The sequence below is a fragment of the Macaca thibetana genome, chromosome 4 (genome assembly GCF_024542745.1).
Source record: "Macaca thibetana thibetana isolate TM-01 chromosome 4, ASM2454274v1, whole genome shotgun sequence".
Lineage (NCBI taxonomy): Eukaryota > Metazoa > Chordata > Mammalia > Primates > Cercopithecidae > Macaca > Macaca thibetana.
The window spans coordinates 65,840,553-65,853,102 of record NC_065581.1 but is presented as its reverse complement, the minus strand read 5'-3'; the positions used below and the strand labels follow the sequence as shown (position 1 = coordinate 65,853,102).

General features: G+C 38.2%; 1 protein-coding gene across 1 annotated transcript; it reads right to left on the bottom strand.

Moving 5' to 3' along the window:
• Positions 1-9,803: 9,803 nt before the first annotated feature.
• On the bottom strand, positions 9,804-11,271 carry LOC126952692 (protein FAM210A-like). Its single transcript, XM_050787507.1, has one exon. It carries the CDS (start codon positions 11,269-11,271, stop codon positions 10,453-10,455), a length of 819 nt encoding a protein of 272 aa, XP_050643464.1. The 3' UTR covers positions 9,804-10,452.
• Between the last annotated feature and the right edge of the window lie 1,279 nt (positions 11,272-12,550).

Here is a 12,550-nt window from a genome sequence, read left to right as displayed (position 1 = left end):
GACAGATCAACGAGACAGAAAGTTAACAAGGATATCCAGGAATTGAACTCATCTCTGCAGCAAGCAGACCTAATAGACATCTATAGAACTCTCCACCCCAAATCAACAGAATATACATTCTTCTCAGCACCACATCATACTTACTCCAAAATTGACCACGTAATTGGAAGTAAAGCACTCCTCAGCAAATGTACAAGAACAGAAATTATAACAAACTGTCTCTCAGACCACAGTGCAATCAAACTAGAACTCAGGACTAAGAAACTCAATCAAAACCGCTCAACTACATGGAAACTGAACAACCTGCTCCTGAATGACTACTGGGTACATAACGAAATGAAGGCAGAAATAAAGATGTTCTTTGAAACCAATGAGAACAAAGATACAACATACCAGAATCTCTGGGACACATTTAAAGCAGTGTGTAGAGGGAAATTTATAGCACTAAATGCCCACAAGAGAAAGCAGGAAAGATGTAAAATTGACACTCTAACATCGCAATTAAAAGAACTAGAGAAGCAAGAGCAAACACATTCGAAAGCTAGCAGAAGGCAAGAAATAACTAAGATCAGAGCAGAACTGAAGGAGATAGAAACACAAAAAACCCTCCAAAAAATCAATGAATCAAGGAGTTGGTTTTTTGAAAAGATCAACAAAATTGACAGACCACTAGCCAGACTAATAAAGAAGAAAAGAGAGAAGAATCAAATCGACGCAATTAAAAATGATCAAGGGGATATCACCACCGACCCCACAGAAATACAAACTACCATCAGAGAATACTATAAACACCTCTATGCAAATAAACTGGAAAATCTAGAAGAAATGGAAAATTTCCTGGACACTTACACTCTTCCAAGACTAAACCAGGAAGAAGTTGAATCCCTGAATAGACCAATAGCAGGCTCTGAAATTGAGGCAACAATTAATAGCCTACCAACCAAAAAAAGTCCAGGACCAGATGGATTCACAGCTGAATTCTACCAGAGGTACAAAGAGGAGTTGGTACCATTCCTTCTGAAACTATTCCAATCAATAGAAAAAGAGGGAATCCTCCCTAACTCATTTTATGAGGCCAACATCATCCTGATACCAAAGCCTGGCAGAGACACAACAAAAAAAGAGAATTTTAGACCAATATCCCTGATGAACATCGATGCAAAAATCCTCAATAAAATACTGGCAAACCGGATTCAGCAACACATCAAAAAGCTTATCCACCATGATCAAGTGGGCTTCATCCCTGGGATGCAAGGCTGGTTCAACATTCGCAAATCAATAAACATAATCCAGCATATAAACAGAACCAAAGACAAGAACCACATGATTATCTCAATTGATGCAGAAAAGGCTTTTGACAAAATTCAACAGCCCTTCATGCTAAAAACGCTCAATAAATTCGGTATTGATGGAACGTACCTCAAAATAATAAGAGCTATTTATGACAAACCCACAGCCAATATCATACTGAATGGGCAAAAACTGGAAAAATTCCCTTTGAAAACTGGCACAAGACAGGGATGCCCTCTCTCACCACTCCTATTCAACATAGTGTTGGAAGTTCTGGCTAGGGCAATCAGGCAAGAGAAAGAAATCAAGGGTATTCAGTTAGGAAAAGAAGAAGTCAAATTGTCCCTGTTTGCAGATGACATGATTGTATATTTAGAAAACCCCATTGTCTCAGCCCAAAATCTCCTTAAGCTGATAAGCAACTTCAGCAAAGTCTCAGGATACAAAATTAATGTGCAAAAATCACAAGCATTCTTATACACCAGTAACAGACAAACAGAGAGCCAAATCAGGAATGAACTTCCATTCACAATTGCTTCAAAGAGAATCAAATACCTAGGAATCCAACTTACAAGGGATGTAAAGGACCTCTTCAAGGAGAACTACAAACCACTGCTCAGTGAAATCAAAGAGGACACAAACAAATGGAAGAACATACCATGCTCATGGATAGGAAGAATCAATATTGTGAAAATGGCCATACTGCCCAAGGTAATTTATAGATTCAATGCCATCCCCATCAAGCTACCAATGAGTTTCTTCACAGAATTGGAAAAAACTGCTTTAAAGTTCATATGGAACCAAAAAAGAGCCCGCATCTCCAAGACAATCCTAAGTCAAAAGAACAAAGCTGGAGGCATCACGCTACCTGACTTCAAACTATACTACAAGGCTACAGTAACCAAAACAGCATGGTACTGGTACCAAAACAGAGATATAGACCAATGGAACAGAACAGAGTCCTCAGAAATAATACCACACATCTATAGCCATTTGATCTTTGACAAACCTGAGAGAAACAAGAAATGGGGAAAGGATTCCCTATTTAATAAATGGTGCTGGGAAAATTGGCTAGCCATAAGTAGAAAGCTGAAACTGGATCCTTTCCTTACTCCTTATACGAAAATTAATTCAAGATGGATTAGAGACTTAAATGTTAGACCTAATACCATAAAAATCCTAGAGGAAAACCTAGGTAGTACCATTCAGGACATAGGCATGGGCAAAGATTTCATGTCTAAAACACCAAAAGCAACGGCAGCAAAAGCCAAAATTGACAAATGGGATCTCATTAAACTAAAGAGCTTCTGCACAGCAAAAGACACTACCATCAGAGTGAACAGGCAACCTACAGAATGGGAGAAAATTTTTGCAATCTACTCATCTGACAAAGGGCTCATATCCAGAACCTACAAAGAACTCAAACAAATTTACAAGAAAAAAACAAACAACCCCATCAAAAAGTGGGCAAAGGACATGAACAGACATTTCTCAAAAGAAGACATTCATACAGCCAACAGACACAGGAAAAAATGCTCATCATCACTGGCCATCAGAGAAATGCAGATCAAAACCACAATGAGATACCATCTCACACCAGTTAGAATGGCAATCATTAAAAAGTCAGGAAACAACAGGTGCTGGAGAGGATGTGGAGAAATAGGAACACTTTTACACTGTTGGTGGGATTGTAAACTAGTTCAACCATTATGGAAAACAGTATGGCGATTCCTCAAGGATCTAGAACTAGATGTACCATATGACCCAGCCATCCCATTACTGGGTATATACCCAAAGGATGATAAATTATGCTGCTATAAAGACACACATGCACACGTATGTTTATTGCAGCACTATTCACAATAGCAAAGACTTGGAATCAACCCAAATGTCCATCAGTGACAGATTGGATTAAGAAAATGTGGCACATATACACCATGGAATACTATGCAGCCATAAAAAAGGATGAGTTTGAGTCCTTTGTAGGGACTTGGATGCAGCTGGAATCCATCATTCTTAGCAAACTATCACAAGAACAGAAAACCAAACACCGCATGTTCTCACTCATAGGTGGGAACTGAACAATGAGATCACTCGGACTCAGGAAGGGGAACATCACACACCGGGGCCTATCATGGGGAGGGGGGAGGGGGGAGGGATTGCATTGGGAGTTATACCTGATGTAAATGACGAGTTGATGGGTGCAGCACAGCAACATGGCACAAGTATACATATGTAACAAACCTGCACGTTATGCACATGTACCCTACAACTTAAAGTATAATAATAATAAATAAATTTAAAAAAAAAAAAAAAAAAAAAGAAATTCCTTACTACTAAACCAGCCTTACAAAAGATTCTTAAGGGAGTTCTAAACATGGAATTGCAAGAATGATACCTACTACTACAAAAACACACTCTACTTAGAAGACATAGAGTGGCAAGATAGATTGAAAAAGAGCCCCATTCATTTGCATCTGCTGTCTTCAAGAGACCAATCTCACACATAATAACAGCCATAGTCTCAAAGTAAAGAGTTGAAGAAAGACCTATCATGTAAATGGAAAATAAAAAAACACCAGGGATCACTATGCTTATATCAGATAAAACAGAATTTAAACAAACAAAAGTAAAAAAAGGACGTAGAAAGACATTAAATAATGATAAACAGTTCAATTCAACAAGAAGACATAAATATCTTCAATATATATGCACCAAGCAACGGAGCACCTAGATTCACAAAACAAGTACTTCTAGACCTATAAAAAGACTTAGGCAGTCACACAATCATAGTAAGGGACTTCAATATCCATTGACAGCTTAGAGAGATCACTGAGTGAGAAAACTAAAAAATAAATTTTGGACTTAAGTTAAACACATGACCAGTTGGACCCCATAGACATCTACAGAATGCTCCACTCATCAATCACAGAATATATGCTCTTCTCATCTGCACCTGGGACATACTCCAAGATTGATCACATGCTCAGGCTTAAAGCATATCTCAATAAATTCAAAAAAATCAAAATTATACCAACCATACTATTGGATCACAGTGGAATAAAAGTAGAAATAGATACCAGAAGATCTCTCAGAACTACACAATTACGTTTACATGGAAATTAAACAACTTTCTCCTAAATGACTTTTAGGTAAAAAGGGAAATTGAGGCTGAAATAAAAAAGTTCTTTGAAATAAATAAAAACAGAGATAAAAAATTTCTAAATCTTTGGAATTCAGCAAAAGTAGTGTAAAGAGGAAACTTTATAGCATGAAATTTCTACATTAAAAAAAGATAGATCTCAAATTAACAATCTAACATCACACCTGGAGGAACTGGAAAAACAAAAACAAACCCAGATATGTAAGGCTGGTTTGCTTGGTTAGCTGAAATACGGAGTAAAAATGGCCCACTGTGAGCAAGCTGGAAACACCTGATCTACCTTAGTTTAATTTGAGAAAGGTATTCAAAGGCTTAGGGAGATTGGGATGGTGGAGTTGATGAGAGTCATTTAGACCTACTCATTTAAGCTGGGAGGGTCCAGAAGATATACCCTTGACCAATGCCTTGCAAAATAGATTTGTGAGGGCAGCACCTGCATCTCTGAAGAAACCTGCAATTACTCTTCTCTGTATGTCAGAGCTAACAGTGGGAACCACAGTCACTCAACTACTAAATTTAAGTACAGTGAGAATAATTGGATCCCGAGGTAGCAGGGGCCAAGTGGCAGCACTCAACAGTCAAAGGCAAGGTGCATGTAGCTACTGTAATGGATGGCAGACAGAAAGTGGCAATCAGAATAGTCTGATTTGTGTAGAGCTCTGACATTAACTAATTAAACATGGTGTTCCTAGAAGTGAAATTGATAAGATGCCTACTGCATTCCCACTTGATTTATATAAGCAGAAATCTTCTAGTTCAAATGAACAAAAGAATAATTTGAATTACAGAAACAAAGAATCATGGCCCCTCAATCAATTCTCAGACTTGAGCCAGTTTACAGACCCAGAACCCCTTGAATGAAGGGAAGGCTGGGTCCTCTTGAGGAAGGACCCCACTACATTAGCAACAAGTATGCTGTAAATCTTTCTGCCATCCTTCCCCAAGGAGACTTCTGGCCTTTTACCACAGTAACTGTGCTTTGGGGAAAGGGAAATGATTAGACATTTTGGGGACTACTGGACACTGACTCTGACTTGACGTTGATACCAGGCAACCCAAAACATCACTGTGGTCCTCCAGTTAAAGTAGAGCTTATGGAGGTCAAGTATTTAATGGAGTTTTAGCTTAGGTCTCACTTACAATGAGTCCCTGGACTCATCCTGTCGCCATTTCCCCAGTGCCGGAATGCATAATTGGCATAGACATACTTAGCAGCTGGCAGAACCCCCACATTGGCTCTCTGACTGGTATGGTGAGGGCTACTATGGTGGGTAAGCCCAAATGGAAGCCATTAGAGCTGCCTATACCTAGAAAAATGGTAAATTAAAAACAGTATTGCATCTCCCATAATGATTGTGAATGGTGCCACCATCAACTTCACTAGCAAAATTTTTGCTTCCTGTTCTCATGACATTACATTCTGCTGGCCTAGAGGTCCTAGTTCCAGAGGGAGGAACTAAGCAGACACAACAATGACTCCATTAAACTGGGAGTTAAGATTGTCACCTGGACACTTTGGGCTCCTCCCACCTTTAAGTCAACAGGCCAAGAAAGGAGTTACAGTGTTGGCTAGGGTGATTTACCCAGACTATCAAGATGAAATCAGTCTACTACTACAAAATGGTGGTAAGAAAGAGTATGTGTGGAATACAGGAGATCCATTAGGGTGTCTCTTAGTATTACCATGGCCTGTGATTAAGGTCAATGGGAAATTACAATGGCCTAATTCAGGCAGGACCACAAATAACCCAGACCCTTCAGGAATGAAGGTTTGGATCACTCAACCAGGAAAAGAACCATGACCTGCTGAGATGCTTGCTGAAGGCAAAGGGAATATAGAATGGGTAGTAGAAGAGGGTAATCATCTATACCAGCTACGACCACATGACCAGCTGCAGAAACAAGGACTGTAATTGTCATGAGTATTTCCTCTTTCTTTTGTTAAAAACTTGTTTGTGTGTGTATATGCTTGTACTAAGAAAATATCTTCATTTTATTTCCTTTCTCCTTTACCATATTACATAAGATTTATTGATTTCACATCAGCATTTAAGTATTGTTAACTTTATGTAATAGTATTTGGGTTGGGGATTGGTGCGTTTCTGGTTATACAAAGCATAGTTGTATTATGTTCGGTGTAATTATGACCTTATTATTTTCTTTATTTGAAGATGATGTATGATCTCAGGAGATGTGTATGGGTTCAAGTTGACAAGGGGTGGACTTGTGATAGTTAATACTGAGTGTCAACTTGATTGGATTGAAGGATTTGACCCTAGGTGTGTCTGTGAGGGTATTGCCAAAGGAGATTAACATTTGATTCAGTGGATGGGAAAAGACAGACCCACCCTTAACCTGGGTGGACACAATCTAATTAGCTGCCCGCATGGCTAGAATATAAGCAGGCAGAAAAATGTGAAAAGAGAAACTGTTCTAGCCTCCCAGCCTACATCTTTCTCTTGTGCTGGATGCTTCCGCCCTTGAACATCAGACTCCAAGTTCTTCAGTTTTGGAACTAGGACTGGCTCCTGGCTCTCCTTGCTCCTCAGCCTGCAGATGGCCTATTTTGGGATCTTGTGATCATGTGAGTTAATAATAAACTCCCCTTTATATATATATATATATACACACACACACACACATACATACATACATATATAATCTATTCCATTAGTTCTGTCTCTCTAGAGAACCCTGACTAATACATATGTCATCATGGAAATGCAGATCAAAACAACCATAAGATACCACTATGCACCTACTAGAATGGCCAAAATCTAAAACACTGACAACACCAAGTGCTGACAAGAATGTGGAATAGCAAGAACTCTCATTAATTGCTTGTAGGAATGAAAAATTGTAGAGCAGATTTTGAAGAGAATTTCATGGTCTATTATAATACTAAACATACTGTACCATAAAACCTAGCAATACAAATTATGTCCACACAAAATCCTGTACATGGATATTTATAGCAACTTTATTTATATTTTCTAATGTGGTTACCTCAGCCTAGAATCCCAAGATGTCCTTCAATAGGTGATTTGGTTAATCAACTGTAGCATATCTAGACAAGGGAATGTTATTCAGTTCTAAAAGGAAATGAGCTTTTAAGCCATGAAACATGGAGAAACATTAAATAAGTATTACCAAGTGAAAGAATATAAACTAAAAAAAGCTACATGCTGTATGACTTCAACAACATTACATTCTTAAAGAGGCAAAACCATGGTGATAGCAAAAAGATGTCATGTTTAGGGTCTTGGGTGGCCCCTGTTAACCAACTCTCCCAGGGGTGATATGTTCCTTCAGTCCAATTCACACTGAAGATGAATCTGATGTTTATTCTGGGAGTACTCTTACAAGATGGACAGTGAGAGCTGGCTCATAGGCTGGGACATATCCAGTCAGGGATTGGAAGAGTGCTTGACTGGGAGGGTCTCCATCTGGAGACCATTCTCAGAGTTTAGGGAATTCTTCCCCCTTTCTTATGCTTACATTCAGTCCAGTCTATTAACAGGTGTTTGCTTCATAAAGGGAGTTTAAGGTATTCTTATAAGAGTAAGCTTTGTTTTAAGGTTCACAAAAGTTGCATCTGTGCTGAGGTGGCCTTGTCTCCAGGACAGCAGTGTTTTTAAGTGCTGTCATTATAAATACCTAGTAATCCCTGGGCCAGGATTAAAAGTCTCCAGGCCATGTTATATCGTATTGCTAAGTGTCACATAGCATGGGTTCTGAGAGATGTTTGAGTGGGCCTTATGGCCATCTTTAATCTTATAGCCATAAAATATAATTTATAGCATACTACAAATGATTAGTGGTTTCCAAGCATTAAGAGAGAGAGGGGATGAATAGGTGAAGCATAGAAGATTTTTAGGGAGTGAAAATACTCAGTATGGTACTATATAAATACATGTCATTACACATGTTTCTAAACATATAGAATGTATAACACCAAGAGCAAACCCTAATGTAAATTAAACACTTTGGGTGATTATGATGTGTCAATGCAAGATCATCAGTTATAATCAATGTACCACTGTGGTGGAGAATGTTGATGATTGAGGAGGATTCACATGTATAGGGGTAAGGTGTATATGTGAAACCTCTCTACCTTCCTCTTAATTTTGCCATGAACCCAAAACTGCTGTAAAAAGATAAAGTATTCAATAATGAAAAAAAATTTACAGTATCTGAACTAAATACATTCTCACCCTTCACACAATATACCCACGTAACAAAGCTGCACATGTACTGCCTGAATCTAATATAAAAGTTGAAATTATTTTTAAAAAGAAAATATTAAAAAATAAAAATCTTATAGTAAGCTCCCTTGAGTAACTCATTGTCCACAATCTCCTCCTTTCCTCCCTCCCTTTACCAGAAAGATAGTTTGCTGTATTATATATTGATAATTCAAAGGAGCATTAGCCTTTATTATAGAGAAGGTAGAACATGAACTTATTTTTAAACAGGATAGTAGTTAGAAATTATAGTGAAGATGTAGCCCATTTTGAACTAGAAAACTAGACTCAGAGGACATAAAACAAATGGAAACAAATTTGGTTGAAGTGTGAAGTTATGCGGAATAAAAAGAATGACAAAATTTAAGACCAAATCAGACAATTGCACACAGTGATAGCACTTATCAAAAGCTGCTCTAGTACTTTCAGGGAGCTTCAAAGTTTGCTCAGAAGTTTTATTATCTCCAGCTCTAACCTACTGTATTTTATTTTTCCCTCCAGGCCAAATTTTACTTAAGAGAAAGTCTTTTTTTTTTTTTTTATCCTAGGAATATTTGTATAAAAGTGTTTTCATAAACATTGTAAGAGAGATATTACACTAGAGGAAAGAAAAAAAAGAACTTTCATAGTTTGTCTGATTGAAGAATATGTATGTATTGACGGCCTGAGTAAGTATGAATGAGTGGAATGAAGTTGGGCTCAATTCAATTGATGTTGTTTTCATTAAAGAAGATAAGAATACTAGAAAATTTAAAATGCTCTCAGTGCTATATTTTACACTCACTGATTTATTTTTATAAAAGCTATTCACCAATGTCCCAAGGCAGAACATGACCCTATTTTAGTCAGCTTGTTATAACAAGATGCCATAGACTGTCTTGCTTAAACAATAGAAATTTACTGCTAGCAATTCTGGATGTTGTAAGGTCCAAGATCAAGAGGCTGGTCTGCCTGATTTCTGGTGAGGATCCTCTTCCTAGTTTACAGATTGACAACTTTGTGCTGTACCATCACACGGCAGAGAGAGGGGGTTAAGGGCGCGTGAGAGATATCTATATGTATCTATACATATAGATATCTATAACTATCTATCTATTTTTTAAAAAATTTTTTTAAAGGGTCCATTTTTCATTTACATACAATCAATACATCGTATTTACATATATATGACTGAATCTTTATTCTATTTTCTTCATATAAGATATTTTAACTGGTAGGTAACTGCTCTATTCTGTTTTTATAGAAAGACTAAATACCTTCTTATTCACAGGCAGTTTTGATGATGCTAGTTTGTCTCCAAATTACATACTGAATATAGTTAAAACCTTAATGAATAACATAAAAATTAAGATCCAGTATTAGCCTATTTTATGGGTCACACTGGTTATTCAAGGAGTCAACTGCCTATAGTGTGCGTCAATTACAGCTGCAACAAAACAGAAATCAAGTGTGGTTCTGAAGACCTTGAAAAAGAAGTATGACTTCTAAGACGTTCACCACTGCTTAATACTGCTACTGATGGGAAATTCTTACACTGGGTTCATTTCTTTCCTTGTAATAACACTGATTTTTCTAGTGATATTTAACTTTAAAAAGGTATTTTACTTCTTTAACCCTCAGAGAACTTGTATATTTAGACAACTAACCAAAAAAAAAAAAAAAAATCAGACACACGTATCTTTGCCCATAGTTTCCAAAGGGTTAAAGTGCAGGAATTTTCTATATTGCTATACTTCTATAATGCTATAAGGCACCTTATTCCACTTTTTTCTTAAAGGAAACCTTTTCTTTGGTTTCTTGTAACTTTTCAGTGAGTCTGTCTTTTGTTTCTTCCATCTTCTCTGTGATAAGCTCCTTTGTCTCCTCCATCCTGTCCTGTAGATATTCCTTGATGGGTGGTCGCGTGGACATGTAGCCATGACTGCGCAGATACTTCACAGTGAAGGATGTTCCTTCCAAAGTCACGGTGTACCGAGCAGGTTTTGCAATCTTAAACAAGGCATATGCTGTGAGTGCATTTCCACTCTGGGAGTTTTTCAGGATGCTTACCACACTGTCAGGTAACCCAATGAGTTCTTGAAAAGGAACGACATTCACTCCTTTCAAGGCCGCATAATAAAATGTTCCAAACCAAACACCAGAAGTTATTAGATGCACTGGAATCATAACTTTTCCATACTGTCTAAATATCTTCTTGAATCGTTGATAAAGACTAATAGATTTGTCTTGCAAAGGATCAGGCTCTTCCTTTTTTTCTGGAGTTCCCTGAGCTGTGGCACTGGATGAAAAAACCCTCTTGAATGAAACATGTTGCTTCCCTTGCTTATGGCGAAGGACTCCTGGTTGGGGTGAATGAGCATCCAACGGCCTCCTTTCCTTTGCAACGCACTGGGCAGCAGATAAATTCAACCATTGTTTTTGAAGGCCTTGTACCAAAACCACTCTGGAATCAGCATTGTACAAAAGTAAAGGTCCCTTTACATTTTGACAGCGTCCAAAAAGACCAGCATTATGTGGTTCCAAGCATGTCCTGCGTGCCAGTCGAGATACAGTCCGTGGTACATTGCACTGCATTTTGAAGAGTGTTGATAGGTTTCAGCTTCTCTTAGGACTCTGGGGCCGCCGCCGCCGCTTCCCGCCGCGCAGGCTGGACCACAGCTCCTCGAATGCCACCGCAGTGTTACTCAGCAGAGCACCCCGACCGAGTGTGGGTCCGGGTGCCGGAACCCGCGGGACTCCTCTATCTATCTATTAATATCTATCTATCTATCTATCTATCTATCTATCTATCTATCTATCTATCTATTAATCTATCTGATTGAGAGAATCTCTCCTCTGTTCTCTCTTCATATAAAAACACTAATCCCATAATGCAGGCTTCACTCTCATGGCCTCATTACCTTCTAAAGTCCCTACCTTCTAATACCCTTCTATTAGGGGTTAGGTTTTAACATATTATTTCTGTGGGAGGGACTGAAATATGCATTTTATAAGAGACCCATTGGAAAAAATATGCCAAACTATTGACTTTCAGCACAAAGGAAGAAGACAGTGACATCAAAAGTGCTCCTTGGAAGTGTGAATATTCTTTGGAAAGCTGAAATATAACAGACCAGACATATTCATTATACCATAGATTATTTTTATCCGATATTTCCAATCAATAAAAAAGATTTCCTGATCATCTACCCTATGTCCAATTCTCTACTTTTTCCATGGGTATAACCAAATAAGACAAATTCCCTTTAAAGGATGGGAATATTGCCCAGCAGTCAAAATGATGTTGGCAATTGTATAATTTTCTATTGCTGCATAATACATCATCTCATTTATTTAGCAACTTTCAACAACACACATTTACTACTTCACAGTTTTTGTGGGTCAGGAATCTGGATGGAACCTAATGGGGTCCTCTGCTTAGGGTGTCAGAGGCCTCAGTTTAGGTATTGGTCAGGCTGCATCATCATCTAAAGGATTTGCTAGAGAAAGATCATCTTCAAGATCTCAGGTTGTTGGCAGAATTCATTTCTCTGTAGTTGTAGGACGGACATCTCAGATTTCTTGTTGGTTGTCAACAAGGGGACACCCTTAGCTTCCAGTAGCTGTTTGTGCTCCTTGCCACATTCCCCTCTCCATAGGGCTTCTCACAACAGAGGAGCTTACTTTTTTTAAGCTAGTGATGAAGAGAGAGTCTTTCTCATTAAGGAGTGCCCAGTCCCACTTTTAAGGGATTTTAACTAATTAAGTCATGTTTCTATTGGTTTGAATGTACCCCCCTAAAAGTTTATGTGTTGGAAACTAAATCCCAAATGCAGCAGTTTTTGGAGGTGGGGCCTAACAAGAGGTAATTGGG